At 44.2% G+C, this 17,130-nt stretch overlaps 1 protein-coding gene across 10 annotated transcripts in view; it reads left to right on the forward strand.

Moving 5' to 3' along the window:
- The first annotated feature begins 2,884 nt into the window (after window positions 1–2,884).
- The window catches only part of BPTF (bromodomain PHD finger transcription factor), a 75,790-nt gene continuing 61,544 nt past the window's right edge, over window positions 2,885–17,130 (forward strand). For 6 of the 10 annotated variants that reach the window (XM_059732047.1, XM_059732044.1, XM_059732046.1 and 3 more), the window contains exon 1: window positions 2,885–3,704. In XM_059732047.1, coding sequence (XP_059588030.1) covers window positions 3,098–3,704 — 607 coding nt within the window. In that variant the 5' untranslated portion in view covers window positions 2,885–3,097. The remainder of the gene's footprint in view (window positions 3,705–17,130) is intronic. The other 4 variants (XM_019494300.2, XM_059732048.1, XM_059732052.1 and 1 more) reach the window with 1 other exon arrangement.

Genomic DNA, 17,130 nt, shown 5'->3' on the forward strand with positions numbered 1-17,130 from the left:
CAGAACAGAAAATAGTTTGTATCAAAGGTTCAGGCACACTTGCTTTTCTGACTTCAGTTCACCCAGTTTTTATGCCCCCTCATTTTGCTTTGCATTTCAGGTTTGACCTGGGAACAAATTTAAGACAAATCAGCTGGTTTTAGCCTCAAAACCGTAAAGGGCCCTGTTTATACTAAATGTTTGCAAGCCTAATACTGACTTTGGAGGCTATTGTTAAACACAAAGTGGATAAGTTTTGGTTCCAGGGTCTTTAATAAATAACCACTGTATTATTTTATCAAACACTAATTCTATTTGAGCAAAAGTCTAGGGTTTTTTTCCTACCTCTTAAGAAAGAACATGGAGAAAGATCAGTGGCATATGCAAGATTGAAACTCATGTCTTGGCTCCTAGTTGTATGCACACACCTCTGAAGTAGACTACATGCTTTTCTCATAGTTGAGTGCACATGCAGGCGCACACAGGACAAAAGCAGATGAGTTTGGAAGGAGTTCTAGAAGATACAGATTGCAAATGGGATGTAACATTTTGCTTGCTGCTATGGCGGTAGCTGAGTTGTACTGTGCTTAACATGGCTCTGCATGCACCCCTGGGTGCCTGCAAAGAGTACAAATTAATCTAAAAGATGAAAGAAGAAAAAAAATGGATATGGGAGTCTTTCATTTCTACACAGGACAACTTTTACAATCTTTTCTCCAATGCCGATGAAGGGTGTTTGTGCCTGAAAGCCTGCAAGTAAATAATTTTTTTGCAAAAATCTTATTGGTTTAATAAAAGATCATCTCTACTACCAGTCCTCATTGGATACAGGAGTGCGACTTGAGTGCCCTCATTGAAGAGCTGCTGCATGCTTGGTGCTGTGCAGATTTCTCTCCCTAACTACTCTCGGATTTAGCAACATTAAAAAGGCACATTTTAAAAAGAGATTAAAAGACGAGCAAAAATAAGAATGGGAGGCTAGCTAAGCACTGCTGATATATCTGTAACAACTGTGGAGCAAGGATAGATGCCCAGGCTGTGCAGTAACTGCATGGAGGTGTTCAGCCTGTCCAGAAGGAGAGTGGCCTAGCTTTGATGCTACAACTGGATGTTGGACTTTAATAAATTGTTCAGCCCCCCCCAGAAGGAGAGTGACCTAGGTCTGCTTGATGCTACATCTGGCTGTTGCACTTTAATGAAGTGTTGTTCACTCTGTCCAGAAGGAGAGAGTGGCCTAGGTCTGCTTGATGCTGCAGCTGGATGTTGCACTTTAATGAATTGCTGTTCAACCTGTTCAAAAGAGGAGAGTGACCTAGGTCTGATGCTGCAGCTGGACACTGCACTGTAATGGGGAGGTGTTCAGCCTGTCACAAGGAGAGTGACCGAGGTCCGATGCTACAGCTGGATGTTGGACTTTAATAAATTGTTCAGCTTGTCCAAAAGTAGAGAGTGACCTAGGTCTGATACTACAGCTGGATGTTGCACTTTAATAAAGTGTTTAGCCTGTCCAAAAGGAGTGGCCTAGGTCCGTCTGATGCTGCAGCTGGATCTTCCACTTAAAAGTGCTGTTCAACCTGTCCAAAAGGAGAGTGACCTGGGTCTGATGCAACAGCTGGATGTTGCATTTTAATAAAGTGCTGCTCAGCCTGTCCAAAAGGAGAGTGATCTAGGTCTGACACTGCCACTGGATGTTGCACTTAAAATGCTGTTCAACCTGTCCAAAAGGAGAGTGGCCTAGGTCTGATGCTGCAGCTGGATGTTGGAGTTTAATAAATTGAGTGACCTGGGTCTGATGCTACAGCTGGATGTTGCATTTTAATAAAGCGGTGCTCAGCCTGTCCAGAGGGAAAGTGGCCTAGGTCTGTCTGATGCTACAGCTGGATGTTGCATTTTAATAAAGCAGTGCTCAGCCTATCCAGAGGGAAAGTGGCCTAGGTCTGTCTGATGCTACAGCTGGATGTTGCATTTTAATAAAGCGGTGCTCAGCCTGTCCAGAGGGAAAGTGGCCTAGGTCTGTCTGATGCTACAGCTGGATGTTGCACTTTAATGAATTGCTGTTCAACCTGTTCAAAAGAGGAGAGTGACCTAGGTCTGATGCTGCAGCTGGACACTGCACTGTAATGGGGAGGTGTTCAGCCTGTCCAGGAGAGTGGCCCAGTCTGATGCTGCAGCTGGATGTTGGAGTTTAATAAATGGAGTGACCTGGGTCTGATGCAACAGCTGGATGTTGCATTTTAATAAAGTGCTGCTCAGCCTGTCCAAAGGGAGCGTGGCCTAGGTCTGTGTGATGCTACAGCTGGATAAAGTGCTGTTCAACCTTTCCAAAAGGAGCGTGGCCTAGGTCTGATGCTGCAGCTGGATGTTGCATTTTAATAAAGTGGTGCTCGCCCGTCCAGAAGGAGCGTGGCCTAGGTCTGTGTGACGCTACAGCTGGATGTTGCACTTGAAGGAAGTGCTGTTCAACCTGTTCAAAAGGGGAGAGCGGCCTAGGTCTGCTGCTGTAGCTGGACAGTGCCCTGCAATGGGGAGGTGTGCAGCGTGCCCAGAAGGGGAGAGTGGCCCGGTCTGATGCTGCAGCTGGATGTTGCACTTTAATAAAGTGTCCAGAAGGAGAGAGTGGCCCAGGTCTGCCGGATGCTGCAGCTGGATGTCGCCCTTCAATGACCCGGCGCCGCTCGCAGCAGCAGCAGAGACCCCCTCGCCCCCCCGCGCGCGCGGGGCAGCCGCCCCTTCCCCGCTGCCCCAGGGCCCAGGTGAGCGCGGGGGGCGGCGCTGTGTCCGGGCCCGCGCGGCGGCGGCGCCCCCTGGCGGCGCGGGGCGGGGCGGGCGGGCGGCGGCGGTCACGTGGGGCGCTCGGGGCCTGCTGCCGCCCAGTCAGAGCGGAGCGAGCCGAGGCAGAGACGAAGGAACAAGATGGCGGCCGGCGGCGATCCGGAGCGGGGCGCCGGCGATTCGGATTGAGCCCGTGCGGCCCGCGCCGCCCGGCGGCCGCCGCTCTCCCCGGCCCGCAGCCCTCGCGGGGGTGGGGGCCACTGCCCCGCGCCCGCCCGCCGGGGCGCCCGCCGCCCCGCCCCGCCCTTGCCTCGCCTTCCCTTCCCCCCTCGGCCAGCGCCCAGCGATGCGGGGCCGGCGCGGCAGGCCGCCCAAGCAGCAGCAGGCTCAGGCGAGCTCCCCGGCTCCGGCCGGCCCCATCGGCGGGCTGCGCTCGCGGCAGCGCGGCAGCAGCCGGGGCCGGTGGGCGGCCGCGGCCCAGGCGGAGGCGGCGGCGGCGGCGCCCAGGCCGAGGGGGGCGGCCCAGGCCTCTCCGTGCCCCCGCGGGGGCAGCAAGAGGAAGGCGGGCGGCGGCGCAGGCGGCGGCGGCCCCCCGAGCCGGGGCAGGGGCAGGGCGGCGGCGCAGGCGGCGGCGGGAGGAGGAGGAGGAGGCGGCGGCGGAGGAGGCCGGGCTGCCTCGTCCCGCAGGAGCGCCAGCAAAGTGGTGTACGATGACCACGAGAGCGAGGAGGAGGAGGAGGAGAGCGCGGGGTCCGAGGAGGACGAGGAGGAGGGCGACCCCGAGGAGCACCCGGGGTCCGAGGACGACGGCGACGAGGAGGAGATCATGGAGGAGGACGAGGACGAGGACGACGACGACTCCGACTACCCTGAGGAGATGGAGGACGAGGACGATGCCAGCTACTGCACCGAGAGCAGCTTCAGGAGCCACAGCACCTACAGCAGCACCCCAGGTAGCGGGGACGGGGACGAGGGAGGGTCCCGCTCCTCGCCGCCCGCCGGGGGGGGGGAGACATGCAAATCGCGGGGGCTGGAGGCAGGGCACAGGTGCGGGCGGAGCATCCTCTCCCGGCTCCGGCCCCTTCGCTCCCCTCCATCCCCTGCCCAAGTATTGTCCAAGATGGAGGTTGCCTCGCCGCACTTTGGGGAGGGGGCCCCTGCGCGAAACTCGCCCCCTAACTTCCCCAGGTGAGGCCGCCGCAAAGCCGGGACCAGGCTTGTAAAAGCGCGGCGTGTTTGTGGGAGCCTCTTCCACTACTTGGACATGACAATGCTTTCATTAAAAAAATTAGGGTTTTTTTTTTTTTATAACCCTCAGAGCTTTTTTTGGGTGCTTGGAGTTGCTACTGCTTTCATTTAAAACATGAGGGTTTTGTTTTGTTTTTTTACCCCTGCTGCGGACCTCGATAAGACCCTCGCGTGCTTGAAACTTGAACTCTCGCTCGATTGGGTTTTGTCAGTTGAGGGGGTTTCGGTTCGCAGCTCTAGCTCGCAGCACTTGGGTTCAGCGCCGATCCAGCTGTGCGTTTTAGTGAGCCGGTTGGGACACGGGCAGCAGAAACGGGTACGGTAGCATTCGACCAATTTGCCAGCGAGGTGTAGTGGGGAGATTGGCCGCTTCTGTGAATGTATGACACCGTATACGCTTTGTGGAGCGTTTGGGGAAGGAGGCACAGGTTACTAAAACGCACTGTTTGTTTTAATTCCTGGTGGGTTTAGTGGGTGCAGGCAACAGATGCCATCACGTGGCTTCACTAAACTTATAAAAAAAAAAAACACCACCAATCAATTTTTATTTTTAATTCTGTGTAGTTTTGTACGAATTATGGTTTTGCTTTTTGGTGTGTTTTTTTTTTATTGTGAATTGGGTAAAAAATGTGATCACAAAGGGTTTATAGTCTGTTGCAGGAAGCATTGTAGTTCACCTGTTGCAGGAATAGTACTGTGATCAGTTTGATTTCCTTCCCGTAGTTCTTGCTTTAAAGAGGAACTGGCGTCAAGTTAGATGCCACTACCGCTGTAAGCTGCTCTTTTCTTTAGTTATGGTAGGTAATAGGGAGAAACCAATCTCTTCTCTTTGGTCTAGGGAAGTATTTTTGCCCTGACTTCACTGGCTAGGGTTAGGGGAAAAAACCGCATGGACCTAAGAAAATATGAAGTTTAGGGATTGGGATGGGGAGAAGTGCTTGAGTTAGGTGGGTTAGGTGTTTTGACAAAGGACAAGTATTTATTCAAGTTACGTTGGTGGCATTTAAGTGCCTATGTTAAATTAGTATGTTTGATAAAAACTCCTATAAATATGTTTTTATTTAATCATGTTAAAATTTCAGTTACCATGTTAACCTTTAGTAATCTGAAATTTTTACAGCCTGAGCAGCCCTTTATAACAGAGTGGCCAAGCAGTGGCAAGAACTTCTGTCTGTCTTGTAACTTGTCTGCTATTAGTTCAGCTGCATGCTGGAAGGCTTTTTGTTAAGTTACTTTAACAGTTGTTTCTTTCTTTTTTCTTTAAAAAAAAAAAAATTAAAAAAAAAATCGTTACCTTCAGAAAAGAGGCAAGTGAAGAAAATGTCTTTTGCAAATGACACTACAAATTTTCAGCTTGGTTAGCTACAAGTGTGTCCAGTTCCTGCTAAACAGATACCTACCTGTGTCACAAGCAGTACTGCTTCGAGATGGCAGATTGGTTTTATCCAAATCCTGAAAATAATTTTGGTGTGGCATGTGAGCCATCTCCACCTTGTAGGTTGGGTTTCCTATTTGCAGTTGAAGCACTTTGCCAGAATAGTGGTGAGAAAAATGAGTGTTGCTAACCTGTGCCTTGCAGACCAAGTGTGTAGAACAAACCCTTCTCACTAGCCAAATCTGGATACTTAAAATCACATCCCACTTATGTGGCTGTTAGAACACTTGCTACGCAAATTATTGTCTCTGTAGGAAATTAAAAAAACCCCCAATAACTCAGAAATATCAATTTAGTTTTGATGTAAAGCTTGACAATTAGTAGATTCATTTACTGTAGGAACAACTGCTATGGTGTTATTTGCTCCTAAGCAACTATCCATCTTCTGCTGAGGGGCCTGCATATGAATCGGATGATAGAGGGTCTTCCTGTAGTTCAGCATATCTGCTCCAGTTCTTACACGTTCCTTATCCAAGTATGCTTTTATTGTGACTCTGACCTCCTGTCTTTTGGCAATCAGAATTAGAGGTACACATCCAGGTGTTCCGTATCACACACACAACATTGTTGTGCCACCTCTCCACTGTAATTTTTTGCTTGAGATGTAAATGTACATATTAAATTATTTAAATACATCATATAATGTTAAACTATGCTCTTAAACAGGCCCTCTGGAAAAATCAGTTTTGTCATTCCCTCCATCTCTTACTGGGGTAACTCCTCCTCCTCTGCAAGGAACTCCCTCCCTTCCCCCCCCCCCCCTTTTCCCCTTCTCCACCCAACCCAACCCTGGGAAAATATTTGCTGCTTGAAGGTCTTCAGATCTGGGTTTTGGCTACCTATATGAAAAGAGATGTCAGTATGGCTCACAAATGTTTGCATAGCAGTGGAGTTGCATAGTCAAAGGACTTGCGTGTATACACATTTTTATTAAGTTTCTGACTAAGGTTCAGCCATTGTGAAAATACATGTAACTATAGGCCATTATCTGCTTCTGAAACCAGTCCAGTTACCAGAGACTTTTTAGCAGCAGAGTAAATTGAGTCTACTGGAGAGGCATTGCATCTTACTGTTTTTACTATCTAATGTACTTTTATATAGCCAGAAAATTAATTAAAGCAAAGCATTTAGGTGTGATTTTTAAGGTGTATAAACTACATGTGGTGTTTAGTGACATCCTAACTGGTCCCATACTTATGGGTAAGGCTTCCTGGAAATTTTGAGGGAATGTTTTTCATTGGCAGGAAAATTCTTGGTTGAAGTGGAACGTTTCTGAGAAATGTGCCAATTTCAGTGATGTTTCAAAATGGAAAGAAAACTCCCCAAACTCTACTTCTAAAATATAAACAAGATGCGTTTCTTTGACAGAGCTTAGTCGTACTTGCAAAAGGTAAAATGCCTCCTAGGAAAGGAAAGGCCAGGGAGGGCAGCTGTCTCTAAGGAGCTCCTAGGCTTCCAGAGCAGCGTGTAATTAAACTGGGAGTGAACCCTTATGTTGAGGGTGTTTGTGTACAGGCCCTAGATGTGGAAGAAAATCCAAATCCAGTTTTATTTTGGTACGTTGATTAACCCGACTGATGTATATAAGAGTTGTATGAAATATATTGTGAGATCTGCAGCCCAGTACAAGCACTCTCTTCCTATTAGATCTTAACAGAAAACCTCTTTACTTCTGAAGTCTGAGGTCCAGGTTTTGCTGCAGCAGTTCAGTGTATTTCAGGGTTCGCTTCAGTATCTGAAACAGGCCAGGGAACATCCATGTTTTTCCCTGTACTCTATCAGGTACTTCCTCCACCTTGCTAAAAGTGATCGCACGCAACTCTGAACAGTCTAGGCAAATAAGTGACAAAGGATTAGAATCCAGCCGGGCTAGCAAATGTATGAAATGATTGTTCTTATTTGCAATGAAAAATAAGGTGGCCGAGAGAAACCAGAATGAATTGTGAGCTTTTTGTTGCTGAAAGTGTCTTGCCTTGTCTCACGATCACATTTGGTGTGACACTACAGATGCAGTTCTCTCTCTTTAAAAACGAAGGGAACAGCTGGGTTCCTCCATGCAAGTTCCCCAGCAGGGCTTTGCATCTTCCTTCCCACCTGGCCACCATCATCTAGATGTGTTAATTTTCCAGACCTCCTGCAAAGGTGATTTGTTTTCCAGTATGTCTGTAGTAACAGAATATGGAATATAAGTTAAAAGGACAGTTTTGACTGTCAGGTAATTAATATAAAGATGTCAGTAGTTCTTATGTCATGGTTATCATTTTATAGTGAATTATTATGTATCCAGTTAAGTATTTTACTAAAGAGGGGCTGGATCTCATTTGTGGAGTTTGGTATTTTTGCTAATGAGTAGGATGCCCTGGCTTTTATAAATGCCACACCATTTTACTGCTTAAGATATATTTATTTATATTCTCATTTTTTAAATATTATTTTAGAAAATCACAAATGACATTTTATCATCTTGATGTCTGACTTTTCTTGTGATTTGTCAAGCTGGTTTTGAGGGAAATTGGGATTAAATTAAAAATCCACAAAACATCATTTTTAATTATCGACTACTTGTGGTAGATATCTCTGGAAAAAGTAAATTTATAAAAATGATTTGCTTTTTAATAAAGGTGGTATTAGTTTGTAAATTCAACTTGTGTATTGCTGTTCAGCTGTTCCTCTAGGGTTTTAAAATTGGTAGTTCTCGGTCTCCAACACTTCACTTTTATTGGAAGAGGAAAACAAGCTTTTTTGTTTTTCAACTCTGAAAAAGCTTGTCATTGAATTGAAATGGCTGGAAAAATTAAATGAAGAAATTATTTTCTTTGTGACTGCAGAAGTGGGGTTTGTTGTGATGTATTAAGCTGGCTTAATACATCCACAAAATCTGGTTTTAGGTGCTTATTCAGAGACTTCCACTAGCTCAGTGGGCTGACTTCCTTTAAAGAATCATCAGCCAATATGTGTTCCCCGAATGCTCCTTTCTAATGTAATTATTTTAGTAGATATAGGCCTTGGCACAGATTATTGAAATCTTCATAAAAGCTTTTTTAATAGCCTTATTGAAATAACTATCATATTAAAAACAATTATTTATTTTTTAATCCACTTTAGTAAGCTCTAACATCCAAGGCTTTAGAACAAATTTTGAAGAAAAGAATTTAAAAAACATTGAAGAAAATGAAAGTGGGATAAAATGAAATGTGAATTTAGCAAAGGTAGATCAGATTAACCCAGTATCTTTGGTGAAATACCTTTTTTTTTTAAAAAAAAAAATAAGGTAGATCTCATGTATGTAGTGTTCAGTAAAAGATTTGATACGGTGTCACGTGGGATATTTAGTTAAGCTAAAGGAAGTGGTAATCGGCTAAAAATATGTAAGGGAGGTAAGGAGCTGGCTATGGGGTAGATGACAGTAGCTAGTGGTGAAAGGGGAGGTATCAGGCTGGTAGTAGGGTTCCCAGGATCATTCTGTGGAGGAACGTTAAAAGTGTCACTGACCTTATCCCAAAAGGTAGATGCATGCTTATGAAGCTGGCGGAGGATACACAGTTAGGATGTACTGTTGGAGAACCAGGATATGGAACAGCGAAACTGGCATAACAGAAATGGAGTACAGTTAAATAGTGTGAAGTAGAAAGTCGTGCGTTTTAGAAGCTAATAAGAGTTTTTGCTAAAACTGGGAATTCATCCATTGGAAACAGCAGAAGTGGAGAAGAAACCTGGGTATGTAATGATTGGAGACAGGTAATTTAACTGTATTAGTCTGAAGGAAGGGTAGATATGCACCTTATAGACCAGGGGCAGGCAAAATCCAGGCCACAAGCCGAATCCAGGCCACCAGACACTTTCATCTGGCCCGCGGCACCCACCAACGAATTGTACCCCCCCAGCCCTTCCGCACATGAGGGTGGGAGCAAGGCACCCAGGCATGCATACCCTGTTGCACCTCGCTCCCATCATCATGACTGGGGGCAGATCTGCAGCCGGGCAGGAGTGGAGAGCATGGGGCAGGGGCTGGTGGCAGCGTGGAGTTTGGGTGGGCGGCATACGGGTGGGAGGAAGGGCAGGGACTCCCCCACACTCCCCCCATGGCACACAGCCTTCACTGGGCTGCCAGCGGGCCCCATACTCACACAGCACAGGAGGGATGCCCCATGCTGGAGCTGGCTGCCACCTCAGCTGACTCCAGTGTGTTGCGCTTCCCTCCTGTGCCCCGCAAGTGTGGGGGCCCGCCGGCGAGAGGCAGTCTGGGGGGGCTCTGCTCCTTGTCACGGTGTGCAGCGCTGCCCCGCCAAGCACCAGTGCCTCCATCTGCTGCTGCCCCATGTGGGGGTCCACATACCTCCCTACCCTCCCTCACCTCACAAGCACCACACACCCAGACCCTGTCCCCATAACCCCCCAACATGCCCTATGCCCCCCATACACAGCCACACCTTCACAAACCACACACATACACCCCTGTACCCCACCACACACACACTATACAAGACTAAGAATTTATGTTTGAGTTATCATGCAGTCACCTCTATATACACTGCAAACACAAATCGTGACATATTTTTTGTAATAAAATTAAAATACGTTACAGTAGTTGTTTGACTATAGTGTATGATTTGGTTTTCTTCTGGCTTTAAGATGACAGCCCCCTCCCCCAAAAGGAGTATTTGGGGGGGGGGGGGGGGGGGAGAAGGACACCGGGAGAGGGACTTCTGGTGGCAAAGGGTGGGGGAAGGGGACTTCTGCTCCCAAGATGGCAATCAGGGTGGGGCAACTATCAAGGGGCAGGGCTACCCATGTGGCCCTCAACAGCTCACCAAACCTCATTAAGTGGCTCTCCACCTGAAATAATTGCCTGCCCCTGTTATAAATCAACTAAATAAGATAGAGAGCACAAGGGGAGGGGGGAGAGGGGCAAATTGCTGAACAAGAAAATATCCACAAACTGGATTGTGTTAAGTAGAGTTTAAACTGGGACCACAGATTCTTATCCCGTTACTTGGACTGGTTTTTGTGACCCTTTCTTCCTATGGATTATTAGCTTGTGTGCTTCTCCAATCACTGTCTCCCTTCCCACAGTCTCCTTCCTCTGCCTCTTCTTTTCCCACCTCTTGCACTCGGATCACTCAGTCCAGTGTATACACTGTTCTAGGCTATCCTTTCACAGCATCTGATAAAGTGAACTCGAGTTGTGAAAGCTTGTGCTCTATCTTAGTTTATAAGGTACATATCTACCCTGCCTTCTATATTATGAATGATCACAGGGTCATGATGATGTAGCTATGAAAAAGGTGTGATTGTAGGATTGTATCAATCAAGATATTACTAGTAGGAACAGAGGAGGATTAATGCCTTTGTACAAGGCAGAGGAGAGAGTTCATTTGGGAATTTATCTAATTCCAGTTCCCCATTTTTAAGAAATATGAATTCCAGCTGGAGCAGGTGCAAGGGAATAACTAGTAGAATGATCAGCAGAATGAAGAGCCTGTTTTGGAGACGCTAAAGAGTTTGGCTTGCTTAGTCTAGCAGAACAAAGGCTGTGGGCTATAATGTGTTGCTTTCTGCAAATATGTTGGGAGAAGAACACTGGGGAGGGAAAAGAATTTTTTAAGCTAAAGAGCCATGGTGGTGCAAGTACAAATGGTTATGAAGTGATCATAAAGAAATAGAGGATGGAAATCGAGAGGTTTCTAACCATCTGAGGAGCGAAGTTCTTAAAACAGCTTCCTAGTAAGAAAAAAACAAACTGCTTTTAAAATGGAGTTTGAGAATTTCATAGTGGGAACAACATGACGTGGTGGTTTGTAGTAGCAGGGAACTGTGCACAGGAAGCCAGAGTTCCACTCCACTCTAGCCCTCGGTTTCTGAGTTTGATCTCTATTCTAGTCATGTTGGACAAGCATCTACATTAGAAAATTTATAGTCAGACTTGGTAGTAATGGACAGTCTTGATGGTGATCTCACACAAATGCTGAAGATTAGATGATGATGGTTGCAGCTTTTTTCTTAGTGCCTATTTTGAAGGGTTGCATGCAGCATTCCCTCTAAGCTCTGTGGCTGCACAGGTGCACCTGGAAGCGCGGCATGAACGCACCTGCGTGGCCACACAGCTTAGAGGGAATGCTGGTTGCATGTATTTTAACTATATATTCAAAAAAGAAGGGGTATAAACCATGTAGGCAAGCTTTCAGTGGTGGGCTTTAGATGCACAAAAGTGGGCGTTACATGCCCCTTGAGATATGAGGAGTTTGGGTTTGGAATTTGGTTTTGGGTCCATCTCTGCTATCACTCTTTAATAGTCTTCCTCTTTTCATAGGAAGAGATGGCACATGAAGATTCATTTATTGTCATTTGAAATGAAGCTCCTCCCCCCTGCAACCAGCTAAATTACTAGAATTTTATCCTCACAAAACATTTGGTTCCAGCTTTAAGTAGACTTCTGCAACTTATTTATGAGTCGTAATAATAATGCAAAACAATTCTTTATTCTCGAGTCCGCCTGTAGGTGTAGTCTTATATACTTGTGCTTTTTTTTTTCTTTACCGTTGGTCTTTATGGTTCTCTTTAATTATTCCCTCTACGAGGAGATGTGCAGACCTTCTGTGCTAAGGAAACAGAGTAGGACTAGGAAGTAGCAGCTTTGATAAGTTCTTGTTAGTGTTCTTAACTGTTATACCAGACAAGCAGTCCTTCAGGAAATGAAGCTCTCATATAATTGGGGAAAGGAATAATTGTGAATTTCTCTTGAGGTCTCATTTTTAAAGGGAAAATGATAATGGTCAACTTAGGTTATTCTTACATACACCTATTTTTCACATTTCCTTTCACTAGGGAAAACATCTGCATCTTTTAGCTGCTTAAAGGTAGTTTGTAAGGAAGTGCTTGTCACTTTCTAATCTAAAATTGAGTGACACAAAACAGCTGAACAGTGCTGAGTTTTGCAGAGCTCAGACCTTTCAAATTGGAAAAAACTGCAGTTTAGTAGGTTCATATGATACTTCTGTAATTGTTACTATTTAAATCCTGGGTACAATGGAAACTGCACAGTTTAATTGACTGCTATTGCCATAATCTCTCTTAACCAGAGAACGGAAAAGGATGAGGAGTGAATAGAAAAGGCTACTTTATCAGGTAACCTTTCTGGTATATTAGCAGGTTGCTATTTAAGCATAGTGTCCCCAAGGGGTAATCTGTACGGTATACTCAGGGTAGAGATACCTGAGCTTTGAGAATGAGCTAGCTTTAGTAATGGAATCAGTCTGGTTGCAGCAGCATGGAGGTAAGCATGTGATGACTTAGGTTCCTTCTTCCAGCACCACTGAAGCTCTGAAATGTTTCGGCTTTTTCCTCATTTTTCTCTTCAGCTGCCCAAGATACTAACTCTGCTGTTGAAAAAATATCATGATCTAATTATTCCAGGTTAAAAACTGTGAAGACAGTGAACTTGACTTTAATATCAAAATAGGGGCTATAACTCCTTGGCTAATTTCATGTGTAATTAAAAGCATACACTCTTAATTTAAATTAAGCTGTCACTTAACTTTGAGCACTGCAGACTTTAGGAAGGTTTTACCAAGAAGTGCATGCATCCTTTTCTAGAGTGTAGATTATAAATTACTTCTGGGAAGTTTGTCGTTCTTTTTCCTGACTGACTTCTTGAGATCTCAGTTCTGTGCTAAATGCACCAGCCAGACTAGTTGTCATCTCAGTCTCATGCGCATGCATGCTGTGGCAGAGGGTGCAGTACCGACTATATGTTGGTACAGGTACTCCTCACTTAGAGTCGTCCTGGTTAACGTTGTTTTGTTATTATGCCACTGATCTATTAGAGCAGTGGTTTGCAAATTTTTTTTTTCACAGACCTCTTGAAAATTGCCGAGGATCTCGGAAGACCCCTTAATCTCTGTCATCAGAAAAAATAAATCGAGTGCAGGGCCAAGTACAGATATTCTCAATTGTTCTGCAACCTTTCAGCAGACCACCTGAATGGAGCTCGCGGACCACAGTTTGAGTCTGAGCACCTCTGTATTAGAGAATATACTTGTTTAAAGTTGCTCAGTGCTCGGTTATACCGTTGTTTGGCTGCTGCCTGCTAGTAGGTAACTATTGTGATGTAATTGGATTTGCTTAGCATTGTTTCGCTTAGTTGCATTTTTCAAGAACTTGTGACGTTAAGTGAGGAGTAGCTGTAATTGGCAAATGAGTCTGAAAGCATACTTAAATACCATGCAGCTAAGGTGTTCATGTAAGGCATGGGTGTTGCCTGTCCTGAAATGTTCTGTACCAGTGGTGCTCAACCTTTTGACCCCATGGCCTAGAGGAGTGTCAGGCCCTGTAGCCTGGCACTAACCCCTCCCTGTCCCATGTGCCGGGGTCGGGCCTGAAGAGTCTGAGGCCTGGCACTACCCTGGTCCAGGACCTGCACACACTGAAATCTGTTGTGCAGGGGCTGGGGCTTTCCATGGGTCCAGAAATTTGGCAGTGGAGGAGTGGTACCACCAGACCCTTGGGGAGCCCTGTAGACCAGATGACATGGTGCCATGGGGTGGGCAGGCGGGCTGAGGGTTGAGCACCCCTATTTTATACCATTGGATGCTTTTCTTGTCTGGTTTTGGAAGCTACCCTACATCAGTATGGTTAAGTTGAGATGATGCTGATGTCTTTAGGAATATCAGTACAATGTGAGATTTACATTGGTATGAGTTGAAGTGGAACTCATAGTAGTGTTAGGGGAGCTTGGTATATGTGGCTGTAAACAGATCAATTATAAAATGAAGTGTTACGATACAGGAAGTTCAGTCAGAGCAGCAGAACAGTATATGTCTAACATTACCTAATGCAACAGATTTTTGCTCAGTGTTGAGCTCCCTAGATTTACTGCTTTTTGGTTCTTCCTGTTTTTTGCCAAAGCAAACTAGAGACAGACCAACAGATATCAGCAGATACCTGACTGCTATTGGCCAATTAATTGAAAACTGTCCTGGATTTGTCAGTAGTACATTTACTTTGGACAGTTGTTTCAGATATTATCAGGAAAGACACTTTAACTTCTGAAGATCATTGGAGACCATAGGGTCATTAAGTAAATGAAGCATTTCAGTAGATGATAGGTGATGGAAATGTAGGAATGTAACTTTAAGGGTTGTATCATTTAATACACTGACATGGAGTATTTACTTATGGTACATGTGGTGCAAGGTTTGAAGTCTTAGCATGCCATTTGCCTTGGCCCAACAACTGTAACAGCATTCTTCTCAAGAGGAAGTATTAAGGACATTTTGAATCCCCTCTTCTTTTTCTGGAAGTACTGGAGAAGGAAAAGGTGAGGGCTGTTCCATTTTTAAGAGTCTTTTGATTGGTGTGAGCTGGATATCCCATTTTGTCTCTTGGGCAGTTGATGCAGAACAGTAGAGAAGGTATGTACGCCTTCCGTTTCTCCTGCTAGAACAGTAGTAGTTACCTTGGTTTCTGTGGCAAGTCTGAAGCTTCCAAGGCAGCAAATGCTAAAGTATGGGAGGAGGTAGGTGATCCCTTCACTACTCTTCAGTCCATCCATTCATGTCCTTTGTTTGTTCACCCCTGAACTGGCTGAAACAGAATAGAGACTTCATGTTTTGAGATTCTGATGATTCTTGATAAAGATGGAAGGTGATCTAGATCTCTCTCTCTCATAAAGCTTCTTACTCATCTCCTACAGCACACTTTTATGGTAGAACAAGGAAGTAATTTTGCTCAGGATTCTGAGAATAAAAGGTATGCTTATTTGTAGATCTTAGTTTGTGGTGGAAGGGCCCCTTGAAAAATATCAGTCACTGCAAACCATGCACATCTAGTAGGGCTGTTTATCAGGCTGTTCTGATTGTAAGGAATTATAGTGAAGCTTCAGGACAATAAGATAGATTGAAAAGATGCATGCTTTTGCCATTGCTTAAGTTTTTGTATTAAAATGACATTCAAGTTCAAGCATAAGCAATTCTGAATCCCAGCACTAGAATTGAGGGGTGTATTATTATTTTTTTTGTTGTACTAGCACTTTGTCTGTGACTGTAAAATTTGTGTGTTCTGGTGCATGCACCATGATTATACATTTTTCCACTGACTTACGCAGCTGTTTCCTGAAAGAATGCTACTGTGCCCTTTCATTTACTACAGGGTTACATCTCTAGCATAACTTAACTTGGAAATTTATGTTTATACACTGCTTAATCTCAATCCATTACCTCTGTAATGGAAACATCTGGTGTTTCATTTTTTTTTATAGCATTTGAGTGTCTAATTCAAAAATTCTTGTGTAAGATTTTCACTTTAACAAATGTTAATACATTTACTTCATTATAATCTCATTTCATTTCATTGCTACTTTAAAACTGAGAGCAGCATACCTTCTATAACAGTGAATTTTTGTCTAATTTCCTCTTTACAAACTGATGTGATACTTGATTTTACTTTTCCTGTAATAGAACCGTCTTGCATATACATCTTTTGCAGATCAAGAAACACCTTAGAAATAGGTTTTCTTTCCTTAGTTTTACTTTTTCTTTTAGTATCACATTAAAGTTTAGGTGGCTCTTTCTAACTCATCAGATCAGGCCTTGTGGCTTTTCAGTTACGTCTGCATTAAACTCCAGTGTTGATAGCTGCTTGCTTTAATAAGGAAAGTGCATTCAAATACAGTGGCCATCATTTGGCCTTGTGAAACTGAACAGGTATCACTCAGGATGTAAACTGACTTGCCAGATCTTGTTGGTGCTAACACATAAGAAAAGAGCCCATCTTGACTTTCAGATGTTGAAGTTAGTCTTTGCAGAGTTGATAAGAGAAAGAAGTGTCTTGTAAGCTGAGTGTATATTTCATCTGGGATTCGGTAACAGAAACGCTGAATCTCCATAATGACACTTTTACTCACTTTTAAGGGTAGAATTATGTTGTGTGAGAGCTGTTGTATAAACTCTAGCTTTTCCCATGAGGTTTACAATGATAAAACTTTATGTTCACAGTTTTATATGGCCCTGTATTTTAGGGTCAGCAAATGTCATTTGGAAAAGGCATCAAATCTATAGATAGATGCATTTGAAATTATTCTTACGCGTAATTTCACTTCCTAATTTTCTGTTTGATTTTCTCTGTAAAAAGAAAACAAACCAAAAAAACCCTTTTCTTACAAACTTCAGCTCCACAAAATGTTGACATGTGTTAGTTTAGTTATTGACCAAAATGTTGGCATGACTGAGATCGGTGGTAAGGAAAAGAGATTTCTGAAATAAGTTTTCATTTTGATCTTTGGTTTTAAATTAAGGCTCAGTTTTAATAACATTTTTAATTCAGTAAAAAATAGACAGTTAACAGTTCTGGTGAGTGCGTTTGAGTGTTCAGACTAATTTAAAACAATTGCATATAGCTGGATTCTTTTTAGTTAAGCTAGCTTGTGTTTAACACAAGGTTCTTAAAAAAAAAAAAATAGGCTTTTTATTTTCATATAAAGCATCATAAAACTTCCCTTAAAGCCTTCTCTGTATGACAACTCAAGCAGTGGAGATATGGAAAAAACCTTACAAAAGTTGAACTGATTATGCCCTGTGTTCTCCTAAATATTTAATGTGACCTTTTTGGGGCAGATGCGTGAAAGAAGATCTACAATGTGTGTCTAGAGGAGAACTCTAATTAGAAAGCTAGTTATTCCATAATTCCCACCTCTTGTGGGG

Source organism: Alligator mississippiensis, chromosome 8 (genome assembly GCF_030867095.1).
Source record: "Alligator mississippiensis isolate rAllMis1 chromosome 8, rAllMis1, whole genome shotgun sequence".
NCBI lineage: Eukaryota > Metazoa > Chordata > Crocodylia > Alligatoridae > Alligator > Alligator mississippiensis.